General features: G+C 41.2%; 1 protein-coding gene across 1 annotated transcript; it reads left to right on the top strand.

The window, feature by feature from the left end:
• Positions 1-230: 230 nt before the first annotated feature.
• On the top strand, positions 231-3179 carry LOC127334350 (amino acid transporter AVT1I). The gene is made up of 3 exons (XM_051360796.2): positions 231-454; positions 637-1244; positions 2213-3179. Exons 1-3 carry the CDS (start codon positions 361-363, stop codon positions 2732-2734), a joined length of 1224 nt encoding a protein of 407 aa, XP_051216756.1. The 5' UTR covers positions 231-360; the 3' UTR covers positions 2735-3179.
• The last annotated feature ends 9838 nt before the right edge of the window (positions 3180-13017 follow it).

Raw genomic sequence — 13017 nt, 5'->3', positions numbered from 1 at the left:
GTGGGAGGCGACGTTTCCGTCGACAGTGGGGCGTTTGTGGTGATTTTATCAATCTCAAGACCCGTCGGATCAGTTCTTCGACGCAGTCTCTTGGAGGTGCTCATAGGAGTAGGGTGTGCGTGCGTGCGTTTATAGGGGTGAGTGTGTGTGCGTATGTGTGGGCATCTTTGATTGTGTTTCGAAAAAAAAAAGGGAGAGCTAGAGCGCCGCGGACCGCATCCGTAACCTTTTTCTAAGCTGCGCGCCTATAAATCGCCAGGATGCCCGTGCTTTAGCTACCACACCCACGACATGAACTTGATCAAGGAAAGGTAGCTACTATGAGCACTTAGTTACCGTACGATTAAGCGAGAAATTGCAATGGACGGGAGCACTGACAACACCGATCCGCCTCCGCCGTCGGACAAGACAAGCTTCCTCAAGACATGCTTCAATGGAATCAACTCACTCTCAGGTTAATCTACCAAGCCAGAATATCTTCTACTCCCTCTGTTCAGCTCTAGCTGACTCGAGGAAGAGAAGATAAATGAACTGAGAGAGTGTTTTTTTTCCAAGACAAGTACTAGCTCGATCTATTACATTGCTAGTAGAGATAAATGTAACTTGTATCCGCTCACATATTTTTCTTGCATGCAGGGGTCGGGCTTCTCTCGCTTCCCTACGCACTGTCCCAGGGCGGATGGCTGAGCCTAATCGTCTTCCTCGCCATCGCCGCCATCAGCTTCTACACGGGGATTCTCCTGCAGAGATGTATCGACTCTAGCTCTCTCGTCGACACCTACCCGGACATTGGAGCCCACGCCTTCGGCCGGAGAGGCCGCGTCATCGTAGCCGCCTTCATGTACCTCGAGCTCTACCTCGTCGCCATCGACTTCCTCATCCTTGAGGGGGACAACCTGCACAAGCTGTTCCCGGCGGCGAGCTTCCGGCTAGGCGCCCTCCACGTCCGCGGCAAGCAGGCGTTCGTGCTGGCCGCCACGCTGGTCGTGCTGCCCACCACGTGGTTCAGCAGCCTCAACGTGCTCGCGTACGTCGCCGCCGGAGGATCCCTGGCGTCCGTCGTCCTCATCGCCGGCGTCCTCTGGGTCGGGGTGTTCGACGGCGTCGGGTTTCACGAGACGGGCAGGCTGGTGCACTGGGCCGGCATGCCCAGCGCCATGAGCATGTACTCGTTTTGCTTCAGTGGACATGCCGTCTTTCCCATGATATACACGGGGATGAAAGACAGAAAAAGGTTCCCCGCGGTAGGTGCCATCTCACTGATCGTTCATTGGATTCTCGTTACAAGGCTATGCTGAATTCATGTTGAACCGTTGGAGTACTCCAAAATGATTTTACTGTATTCTCAGCTTTTTGGCCACCTCTGTTATTTGCTCTGTTCAAATTAATTGAAGGTTCGCCAAAATAAATTGACATGTAGTTCTGATTTCAATAAAAAGTTTTTCTAAAATTCACATCTTATTTGAAATTTCGACCGCAGCTCCGTTTCAACATCAATCAGAACCTATAACCCGTGGTTAGATGAATTGGAATCAAAAGTGTTTTTCATGAAGTTGTTACTATCTTGGGGAGTGTGGATTTTTAGAGCAGGTGCACCGCGCACCAACACAGTACACATGCAAATTTGTCTTCTTGCAATGGATTTCTTTGGGTGAGAGAGCCACGTGAGAGAAAAGTGTTGGCTCCATGAGAGAAGGTTTTGTCTTTTACTATGAAAGAGATGGCTCCAAGTTTTGGATTATCTGCATGCAAGAGAGAGAGTGGCATGCAGTAGGAAAAGTCAGAGCCACAAAATCTCAAAGGGAAATGGAGGGTGGGGATACCCGTGCGCAAGGCGCACCTGGGCTGTTACACTTTTTCCTACTATCTTTTATCATGTTATTATTTTCGAAAATGTGGGATAGTGGAGCAAAAGTTTTTCCGAAATCTCCAAAATTTTCTGCTTATTTCTGAAGCATAGGCCTTTCCGGAATCTCCCAAGGTTTTCTGCTTGTTTCTAAGTCGGTGTAATGAAAATCGTAACTTGCACTTATTTCATATGTTGCATTTTTTCCTATAATTATTTAATTAAATGTCTATAAAATAATAGTTATTCAAAATTCGGGACGACTTGGAATTAGCAAAACTGATTATCAAGTCCGTATGACCGTCAACTTTTTTTTTCTTCTAAAAAGTTAGGGATTCTGCACTCATATGTGTCCACGCATGCCAGGTTCTGTCTGTGTGCTTCACCTTGAGCACACTCAGCTACGGCTTCATAGGCGTCATCGGGTACCTGATGTACGGCGACATGCTCCAATCACAGATCACCCTCAACCTCCCATCGACGAGCGTCGCCGCCAAGGTGGCCATATACACGACGCTGGTGAACCCGCTGACAGGTTACGCGCTGCTGGTGGCGCCCGTCGCCGAGGCAGCCGAGGGCGCGCTCGGCGTCAGCAAGAGCACGCCGCTCCGGGCTCTCGTCAGGACGGGGCTCGTCGCCGGGACCTTCGTCGTCGCGCTGGCCGTGCCCTTCTTCGCCGAAGTCGTGGGGCTCACCGGCGCGCTCCTCAGCTGCACGGTAACGATGCTTCTTCCGTGCCTGTGCTACCTCAAGGTCCGCTCCAAGATCGGGGGCGCCACCGCGATGCGGCTGGAGACGGCAGCTTGCCTGGCCATTGTGGCGGTTGGCGCCACGATTGTTGGATTGGGAACTTACAGCTCCGTGAAGCAGATAGTTCGGAGGTTGTGATGAACGTGGGTGGAAGATAATCCATATGCATCCGAGCACGGGTGTTGCTGCGACAAAGACCGTTGAGTCAGAGTAGTCTGTTAGGAATAATCTTGAGTTTAGGTTTCGTAACATGTGAGTACTTAGTTGAGTCAATTGTCGTTAGTACGTGCGTGTTGTACGCGCCATGGAGTCCTAGCTAGTTTGTATCCTAGTCGGTGTCACGTGTGCTAGCTAGTTTGGTTAGTAGGTTCCGAGTACGTAAGAAGAGTTGATCAGATTCTTTGTGTCCATGTCGGTTTGGACAGGTTTCTAGTAAGAGTACGATTATGATTAAGACGTCTGGGTTGATCGGCTGTTTGGTGTATATATACACAACAGCTTTGGCGATGTGTTCGTCTAGTTTGATGTAATCGATTCGTGGGCCAAACAACAATTGGTATCAGAGTGAGGTCGAAGATTTGAAGCTATGTTTGTTCCGGGGAGGTGACTCGTACTAGCGCCTCGGGACGGACGGTCGTCGCTCAGCGGAGCGGCACGGAGGAGACGACGCGGAGCTATCGACAACAAGGTGTGGAGGTGGTCGAGGATGATCGTTGATAGAAGAGATGGTGCCGAGGTGCGGTACGGGAGTCTCATCAAGATCGTCGTCCGAGAGTTTCGCCAAGGTCGTCTTTGGTGGAGTCCGATGAGTCAAAGAGTCAAGTATGTGCATGTCGTGCGGTTGTCGTCGAGTCCATGAGTTGTCGTTGTGTCCAAGTGCTCGTTTCTGTGAGGATCCGTTGCAGTTGAAGCGTGTCATCGACGTGGGTGAAGACAAGGTGGCAAGGTGGCCATCTGCGTGTCTCGGCGAGGAGATCAAACTTGACGTGTAGTGGGACAGTGACAAGTTAAATTAGTAACGACGTGAAGATTGATGCTACGTCCAGTCTTGCATGTTGCACGCGGAGATGCGACTGTGTAGGCTGGTAGTCCCGGATGTAGCCAAAGAAGAAACACAATGGCTCACCGTATAATTATAGCATGCTCGTGGACCTCGAGAAACAAGATTGATCTTTAGATGGGGCTCACATTTATCTTGTTGTTACACTTTTCCAAAACAACTGTGTGCAGGCGTAAGTTTTGGACGAATATCCTCTTGCACACAAGATAATAGTATCACCTGACATGACAACAAAATCCAATCCTTGTATAATGCTGATATCAAGAACTAGACAAGAAGCTAGGAAAATGATAGCTTCAAATTCATGCTAAATGCATCAGAAAAAACTGCACTTGCCAATCCCAGTTCGAGATTAAAAGTATATTTATTCTTTGCCAATAGACAAATATTTTATTACTGTAAATACTGCATATTTGTTTTGAGATGGAAAATCCGTCTACCTGGTTTTATTAATTTACAAATTCTTCTTCCACTTGTTAAAAAATTAAATAGGCTGATATCATGATGATATTAGGCGTTGAAATCGAATAAGCATTAAAAATAGTTTAGACGAAATATGATCATGTTCTCTCAAAAGTAAGAAGGAACTCAAGAAAGTGTCCCAGAAAACATAGAAAATTAATGGTCCCCCAAAGAGAGTAGAAACCTACCTTGTTGAGAATGGCCTTTTTTCTAATTTCTGCCTTTTACCAGCTTGGTGAGAGTAATCGTTTGAGCTCATGATACTTCTCTCACTTTTTGCTCCAACTGACTTTTTATTCCTAAAAACATAGGAAATTTAAAAGTTTTCACGATGTTCACAACAAATAAAACATTATTTGCCTAATTTATATTTCTTTAAAATCAATTAACCATAAAGGTTAAGAGAAGTATAGGTGACAATTGTCAATAAAAAAATTGTGAAAGTGAACACTAAAAAGAAGTAACCAAAAACATCTTCCGCAACTTAACACACAACTTAAAGCTTTGGACAAAGATCCATTAACTCCCACGTCGTTCTTTATGCGCCACATAAATCTGAGTAGTCCACATATATGAGGAAAGCAATAGAACAAAAATATCTCTACCATCTAGCTTGTACAAGTTTTATCAACTATTCATTGATAGAATTTCCAGTTGATTGTACCATAGTACAGATACAAATGGGTGCAACTTATTAAATTAGCCTATGTTCAACTTGGTCCTTTTTTTTAAAACTATGCTGACCAATCAACTTAGTTTTTTTATGAAACTTACGTGCATTATACAGATAATAACTAGGTTAAACTAGGCTGAACACAACCGGTCGATGATGAAAAAAGCAACTTAATTAGATGCTACAAGTCAACTTGGTTATACAAGGAGCAACCATCTTTAACTAGGCAAAAAACCAGCTGTCCATGTTCAAAGAACAACTTAATCAACTAGGCAAAACAAATTGTGCCCTCCATGTCGCAGACCAGCTGAACGACCTGTACTTGAGTTGCAGGGAAACTCCTTCCACATTCTTTAGGTTTGGTAAACGCAGGTATGTGACATCAACGCCTAGTCCCATCTAAAAATCAATTGGGTAATGGCCACAACTAGAGTTAACATGCAACAAAATGCATGATGATTTGAGCACACAATACATATAAACTTAATAGTCAACCTTATTGATGGTTTGACAAAAAAAATTATGAAGAAAAAATAACAAGGAAATTGATAAGTGGACATACCGCTTGGATCTTGCATCTTGTACTAGGTGGGCTGATACCCACTAGGGCACGTCTCCCTATTACATAGTTGGGTAGTTGTAGCCATGGAAAACGTTTAGACATCTCCCTTCCTTTGGTGGAGACAAACTTGCCTACAATCACCTTGGATAAATTGGTCTAATGAAGTAGCTTAAACTAATATGTACAATTAAAATGGTACAGAAAATGAAAATAAACCCTACTCTATATAATTAACTTAGTGTAGATGGTGGAAGCAATTTAACTACGGCGAGAGAGTAACTTACTCAACTTAATGAACTTAAGTACGTTCTACACAGAGAAAAAATTACTACCTATGAAAAACACACCTTGTCCGATTTCCAAACATCAACTTCATTAAACATTGCAAAAAAAAAAACTCAACTATGATTAACTACTCCTATCCCCTGACAACCTAGCCTACTCTATATAATCAACTTTGTGTATATGGTGGAAGCAACTTAACTAAATACCAAAAATAAACTTATCTATGGTAAAAAAAAAAACATTAATGTTTTCTCCCTACAAATTCAATGCACATCGCTGTAATATCCTAGGTTTAGAGGCTAAAAAATGAGAGAACACCAAAGTGTGCATTGCATTCATGCATAGAAAATCCGGGAAATTTTCGCGCTTTCAAATAAAACTTACCACAGTAACTGAAGTTTCACTTGACTTGTTGAAATTGAAGTAGATCATCAAGTCAAGCGCTATAAACTTCAATGTGTTATTTGCTAAAACCCTATTTTGGGTAGAGATGATTTGATCTAGGGGCTAGATCCAATGGAATTAGCTTTACAACAAACAACACCTTAAGTAAGGGTCAATTATAAGATCTTATAAAGGATCTCAACATGACATTCCTTACAACAACACATGAATAATTATTCAACTATAAATCAAAGAACACATTTAACAAGAAACTATTCTTTACTTATCTTTTCCATGTCTTTTACTAAATAAATATTCCTACCATGATTCACATGGTATATCTTTTCAACTACAATATGGAATCCAAGCCAAAGACATTCATGTTCATTCTTTATAAACCTTGACTATTCCATCATGTCCATTCAAACTCATTTCCAATAAACCTCTGAGAAAGGAGAGGACCATCTATGTGTTTATATTATCCATTGAGTATAACCCTAGGCTAACATTCAAATTCTATCCTAGTGATATAAGTAATTGATATTAACCAATGCTAGAAGAAGTACAAGTCAAGTATTAAACCCTAATTGACCTAGCTAATACTTGATAGTAAGCAAGAACCTCTTTCACTAGTGATCCAAGAGAGAGACAAGTGTTGTGATCATTACAACTTGGTAATGATCATAAACCCTAGAGAAACCCTACCTATCCAAGAGAGCTCAAGTTAAAAGTGTAGACTCAAGTATATTGACCAATACTTGATCTTAGAGAAGAGAACCATGATTCACTAATGAATTATTATGAGGCCAATACTTTGATCATTACAAATTGGGTGATGATCATAAACCCTAAGAATCTAAGTGAGTGTGATGAGAGAAGTACTAGAGAAGAGAGATTAGTGAGGAATGAGTGGATCGTGTCTAATACATGATCATACCTTATAAATTTAGATGATAAGTTAAACTATTTGTAAGATCAATAGATCTCATCCATCACATGAAATAATAAGTATATTACTAGTAGTTAACCCAGACCAATCCTCATGCCTTGTATAGAGGAGTATTGATATTGTACTCAACCCGTGTTTATCCAAGCACTTGAGATAACCTAGCATTGCCTTGATGCATGAATCCTAACCAAGCGAGGAATAACCCTAGACAATTAAACATAACCCAAGCTTTTGCCCATGTCTTAACCTACTTGTGTATCACATTGGTGGTCACTACTAAATCCCTAGGCCATATTTGAATTCCAATCCAAGTATCACTTTGGATCATAAGTAGAACCCTGCCATGCTTCATGCCTATTTTCTACTTCAAATAGTGAAACATCACCAAAACTCTAAACCTTTCACATACGATTCACTCCATATATAATAACATGCCCTAACTTGTGAATCATGGATCACAAGTAGCACCCAAGCCATATATACTTAGGCATAAATGTCATTTGTTGGGTAGAGTTAAACCAATATCCAATTCTATTGTTGCTATCCAAGTAATTTGGTTAGTTACTTAAATAAAGTAGTGTTCTATAAAATAGAATCACTATATAAGCAAATGAATTAACCAATGGTGAGCTTGGGAATTACCCTAGATAATTCAAGCTAAAGTTGGTTAATGAGACTAGTCATTATGGGGCTTATCAAACTATTTTCCTAAACCCTAATAAACCATTAAGATGGGCTCAGCAATTTTAATGATGCACTCGCAAGAAATAAGAGTTGAAGCAAAAGAGAGCATCAAGAAGCAAATTCAAAACACATTTAAGTCTAACATGCTTCCTATGCATAGGAATCTTGTAAATAAACAAGTTCATGAAGAGCAAAGTAACAAGCATAGGAAGATAAAACACGAGTAACTTCAAAATTTTCAGCATATAGAGAGGTGTTTTAGTAACATGAAAATTTCTACAACCATATTTTCCTCTCTCATAATAATTTTCAGAGGCATCATGAACAAACTCAACAATATAAGTATCACATAAAGCATTCTTATTCACATGCATAAAAGTATCATTACTCTCCACATAAGCATAATCCATTTTATTAGTTGTAGTGGGAGCAAATTCAACGAAGTAGCTATCATTATTATTCTCATCATCAAATATAGGAGGCATATTGTAATCATAATTAAACTTATCCTCCATAGTAGGCGGCACCAAAAGACCACTATCATTATAATCATCATATATGGGAGGCATATCATAATCAACATAAACTTTCTCCTCAATACCCGGAGGACTAAAGAGATCATTTTCATCAAAACCGACCTCCCCAAGCTTAAATTCTTCCATAGCATTAGCAACAATGGTGTTCAAAGCATTCATACTAATAACATTCCCATTAGCATGCATAAGTTCCATGGGTTTTTTAATTCTCTCTTCAAACACATCATGTCCTAATTCAAGATAAAGTTCATAAAGATCTCTCATTTTGTTGTTGTCTTCCATTAAGCCTTACTAGTGTAAAACAAGAGACAAAAAGATGCAATTGCAGGATCTAAAGGAAATAGCTTCGAGCACTCACACACCGGCAACAGTGCTAGGAAATAGCTTAGTAGTCGGAGGATGTGAATACCTTTTACCTTACCTCCCCGGCAACGGCGCCAGAAAAGTGCTTCGTTGCCGGGATCCGGTGTGTGTGTGTCGTTTACCTTTCCTCCCCGGCAACGGCGCCAGAAAAGTACTTAGTTACCTGGGACCGGAGTATGAGTGCCTTTTACCTTTCCTCCCCGGCAACGGCGCCAGAAAAGTGCTTGATGTCTATGGGTGCTTCTATTCTTGTAGACAGTGTTGGGCCTCCAAGAGCAGAGGTTTGTAGAACAGCAGCAAGTTTCCCTTAAGTGGATCACCCAAGGTTTATCGAACTCAGGGAGGAAGAGGTCAAAGATATCCCTCTCATGCAACCCTGCAACCACAAAGCAAGAAGTCTCTTGTGTCCCCAACACACCTAATAGGTGCACTAGTTCGGCGAAGAGATAGTGAAATACAAGTGGTATGAATGAATATGAGCAGTAGTAACGGCGCCAGAAAGTGCTTGCTTTGGCGTGCGATTGATGGTAGTAATATTGCAGGAAGTAAAGATGCAGTAAAACAGTAAACAAGCAGCGATAGCAGTATTTAGGAACAAGGCCTAGGGATCATACTTTCACTAGTGGACACTCTCAACATTGATCACATAACAGAATAAATAGATAGATGCTAGGCTCTACACCCTCTTGTTGGATGATGAACACCACTAACTGTGTAGGATTACACGAACCCTCAATGCCGGAGTTAACAAGCTCCACAATATTCAATGTTCATATTTAAATAACCTTAGAGTGCATAACAGATCAACATAACCAAACCAAGTACTAACATAGCATGCACACTATCACCTTCACACTACGAAAGGAGGCATAGATCACATCAATACTATCATAGCAATAGTTAACTTCATAATCTACAAGAGATCACAATCATAGCCTACGCCAAGTACTACACGATGCACACACTGTCACCATTACACCGTGCAGGAGGAATAAACTACTTTAATAACATCACTAGAGTAGCACAAAGATAAATTGTGATACAAAACACATTGCAATCATAAAGGGATATAAATAAGCACTTCACTATGCCATTCATAACAGTGAATAAGTATTCTGTGAAATATAGCCTAAGAGACCCACACGGTGCACACACTGTCACCTTTACACACGTGGGACAAGGAGTCTCCGGAGATCACATAAGTAAAATCCACTTGACTAGCATAATGACATCTAGATTACAAGCATCATCATATGAATCTCAATCATGTAAGGCAGCTCATGAGATTATTGTATTGAAGTACATAGGAGAGAGATTAACCACATAGCTACCGGTACAGCCCCGAACCTCGATGGAGAACTACTCCCTCCTCATGGGAGACAGCAGCGTTGATGAAGATGGCGGTGGTGTCGATGGAGGAGCCTTCCGGGGGCACTTCCCCGTCCCGGCGGTGTGCCGGAACGCAGGAGACTCTGTCCCCCAGATCTTGGCTTCGCGATGGCGGCGGCTCTGGAAGGTTTCTCGTACCGTGGCTTTTCCGTCTCGAGGTTTTAGGTCAGGGACCTTTATATAGGCGAAGAGGCGGCGTCAGAAGGTCAACGAGGCGACGACACAACAGGGGGGCGCGGCCCACCCTCTGGCCGCGCCAGGGTGTCATCTGGTGGCCCTCTGGCCCCTCTCTGGCGGCTCTCGGGTGTTCTGGAAGCTTCGTGGAAAAATAGGATGCTGGGCATTGATTTCGTCCGATTCCGAGAATATTTCCTTACTAGGATTTCTGAAACCAAAAACAGCAGAAAACAGCAACTGGCCCTTCGGCATCTCGTCAATAGGTTAGTTCCGGAAAATGCATAAAAACGATATAAAGTGTGAACAAAACATGTAGGTATTGTCATAAAACAAGCATGGAACATAAGAAATTATAGATACGTTTGAGACGTATCAAGCATCCCCAAGCTTAGTTCCTACTCGCCCTCGAGTAGGTAAACGATAACAATGATAATTTCTTAAGTGACATGCTACCAACATAATCTTGATCAACATTATTGTAAAACATATGAGATGAATGAAGTAATACAAAGCAATGGTAAAGATGATGATTAAACAACTGAATCATATAGCAAAGACTTTTCATGAATAGTACTTTCAAGACAAGCATCAATAAGTCTTGCATAAGAGTTACTCATAAAGCAATAGATTCTTAGTAAAAGGCATTGAAGCAACACAAAGGATGATTAAGTTTCAGCAATTGCTTTCAACTTGTAACATGTATATCTCATGGATTGTTGTCAACATAAAGCAATATAACAAGTGCAATAGGTAAACATGTAAGAATCAATGCACAGTTGACACAAGTGTTTGCTTCTAAGATAGAAAGAAGTGGGTAAACTAACTCAACAATAAAGTAAAAGATAGGCCCTTCGCAGAGGGAAGCATTGATTGCTATATTTGTGCTAGAGCTTTGGTTTTGAAAACAAGAAACAATTTTGTCAACGGTAGTAATAAAGCATATGTGTTATGTAAATTATATCTTACAAGTTGCAAGCCTCATGCATAGTATACTAATAGTGCCCGCACCTTGTCCTAATTAGCTTGGATTAACACGGATTATCATTGCATAACATATGTTTCAACCAAGTGTCACAAAGGGGTACCTCTATGCCGCCTGTACAAGGGTCTAAGGAGAAGGTTCGCATTGGATTTCTCGCTTTTGATCATTCTCAACTTAGACACCCATACCGGGACAACATAGACAACAGATAATGGACTCCTCTTTTAATGCTTAAGCATTCAACAACAGTTAATATTCTCATAAGAGATTGAGGTTTTATGTCCAAACTGAAACTTCCACCATGATTCATGGCTTTAGTTAGCGGCCCAATGTTCTTCTCTAACAGTATGCATACTCAAACCATTTGATTGTGAAAACCGCCCTTACTTCAGACAAGACGAACATGCATAGCAACTCACATGATATTCAACAAAGGGTAGTTGATGGCGTCCCCAGGAACATGGTTATCGCACAACAAACAACTTAATAAGAGATAAAGTGCATAAGTACATATTCTTCACCATGATAGTTTTTAAGCTATTTTGTCCCATGAGCTATATATTGTAAAGGTAAAGAATGGAAATTTTAAAGGTAGCACTCAAGCAATTTACTTTGGAATGGCGGAGAAATACCATGTAGTAGGTAGGTATGGTGGACACAAATGACATAGTGGTTGGCTCAAGGATTTTGGATGCATGAGAAGTATTCCCTCTCGATGCAAGGTTTAGGCTAGCAAGGTTATTTGAAGCAAACTCAAGTATAAAACGGTGCAGCAAGACTCACATATGAACATATTGTAAGCATTATAAGACTTTACATCGTCTTCCTTGTTGTTCAAACACCTTAACCAGAAAATATCTAGACTCTAGAGAACAATCATGCAAACCAAATTTTAACAAGCTCTATGTAGTTCTTCATTAATAGGTGCAAAGTACATGATGCAAGAGCTTAAACATGATCTATATGAGCACAACAATTGCCAAGTATCAAATTATTCAAGACATTATAGCATCTACCACATGCAGCATTTTCTGTTTCCAACCATATAACAATTAACGAAGCAGTTTCAACCTTCACCATGAAAATTAAAAGCTAAGAACACATGTGTTCATATGAACCAGCGGAGCGTGTCTCTCTCCCACACAAGGATTTATTCAAACAAAAACAAAAAAAAAACAAACCGACGCTCCAAGCAAAGCACATAAGATGTGATGGAATAAAAATATAGTTTCAGGGGAGGAACCTGATAATGTTGTCGATGAAGAAGGGGATGCCTTGGGCATCCCCAAGCTTAGATGCTTGAGTCTTCTTGAAATATGCAGGGATGAACCACCGGGGCATCCCCAAGCTTAGACTTTTCACTCTTCTTGATCATAGTATATCATCCTCCTCTCTTGACCCTTGAAAACTTCCTCCACACCAAACTTAAAACAAACTCATTAGAGGGTTAGTGCATAATCAAAAATTCACATGTTCAGAGGTGACACAATCATTCTTAACACTTCTGTACATTGCCCAAAGCTACTAGAAGTTAATGGAACAAAGAAATCCATCCAACACAGCAAAAGAGGCAATGCGAAATAAAAGGCAGAATCTGTCAAAACAGAACAGTCCGTAAAGACGAATTTTAAAGTGGCACCAGACTTGCTCAGATGAAAATGCCCAAATTGAATGAAAGTTGCGTACATATCTGAGGATCACGCACGTAAATTGGCAGATTTTTTTGAGTTACCTGCAGAGAATTCTGCCCAGATTCGTGACAGACAGAAATCTGTTTCTGCACAGTAATCCAAATCTAGTATCAACCTTGCTATCAAAGACTTTACTTGGCACAACAATGCAATAAAATAAGATAAGGAGAGGTTGCTACAGTAGTAACAACTTCCAAGACTCAAATATAAAATAAAAGTACTGT

This window comes from Lolium perenne, chromosome 2, assembly GCF_019359855.2.
Source record: "Lolium perenne isolate Kyuss_39 chromosome 2, Kyuss_2.0, whole genome shotgun sequence".
Lineage (NCBI taxonomy): Eukaryota > Viridiplantae > Streptophyta > Magnoliopsida > Poales > Poaceae > Lolium > Lolium perenne.
Note: the sequence above shows the minus strand (reverse complement) of the source record. Positions and strands in the feature narration are given on the sequence as shown.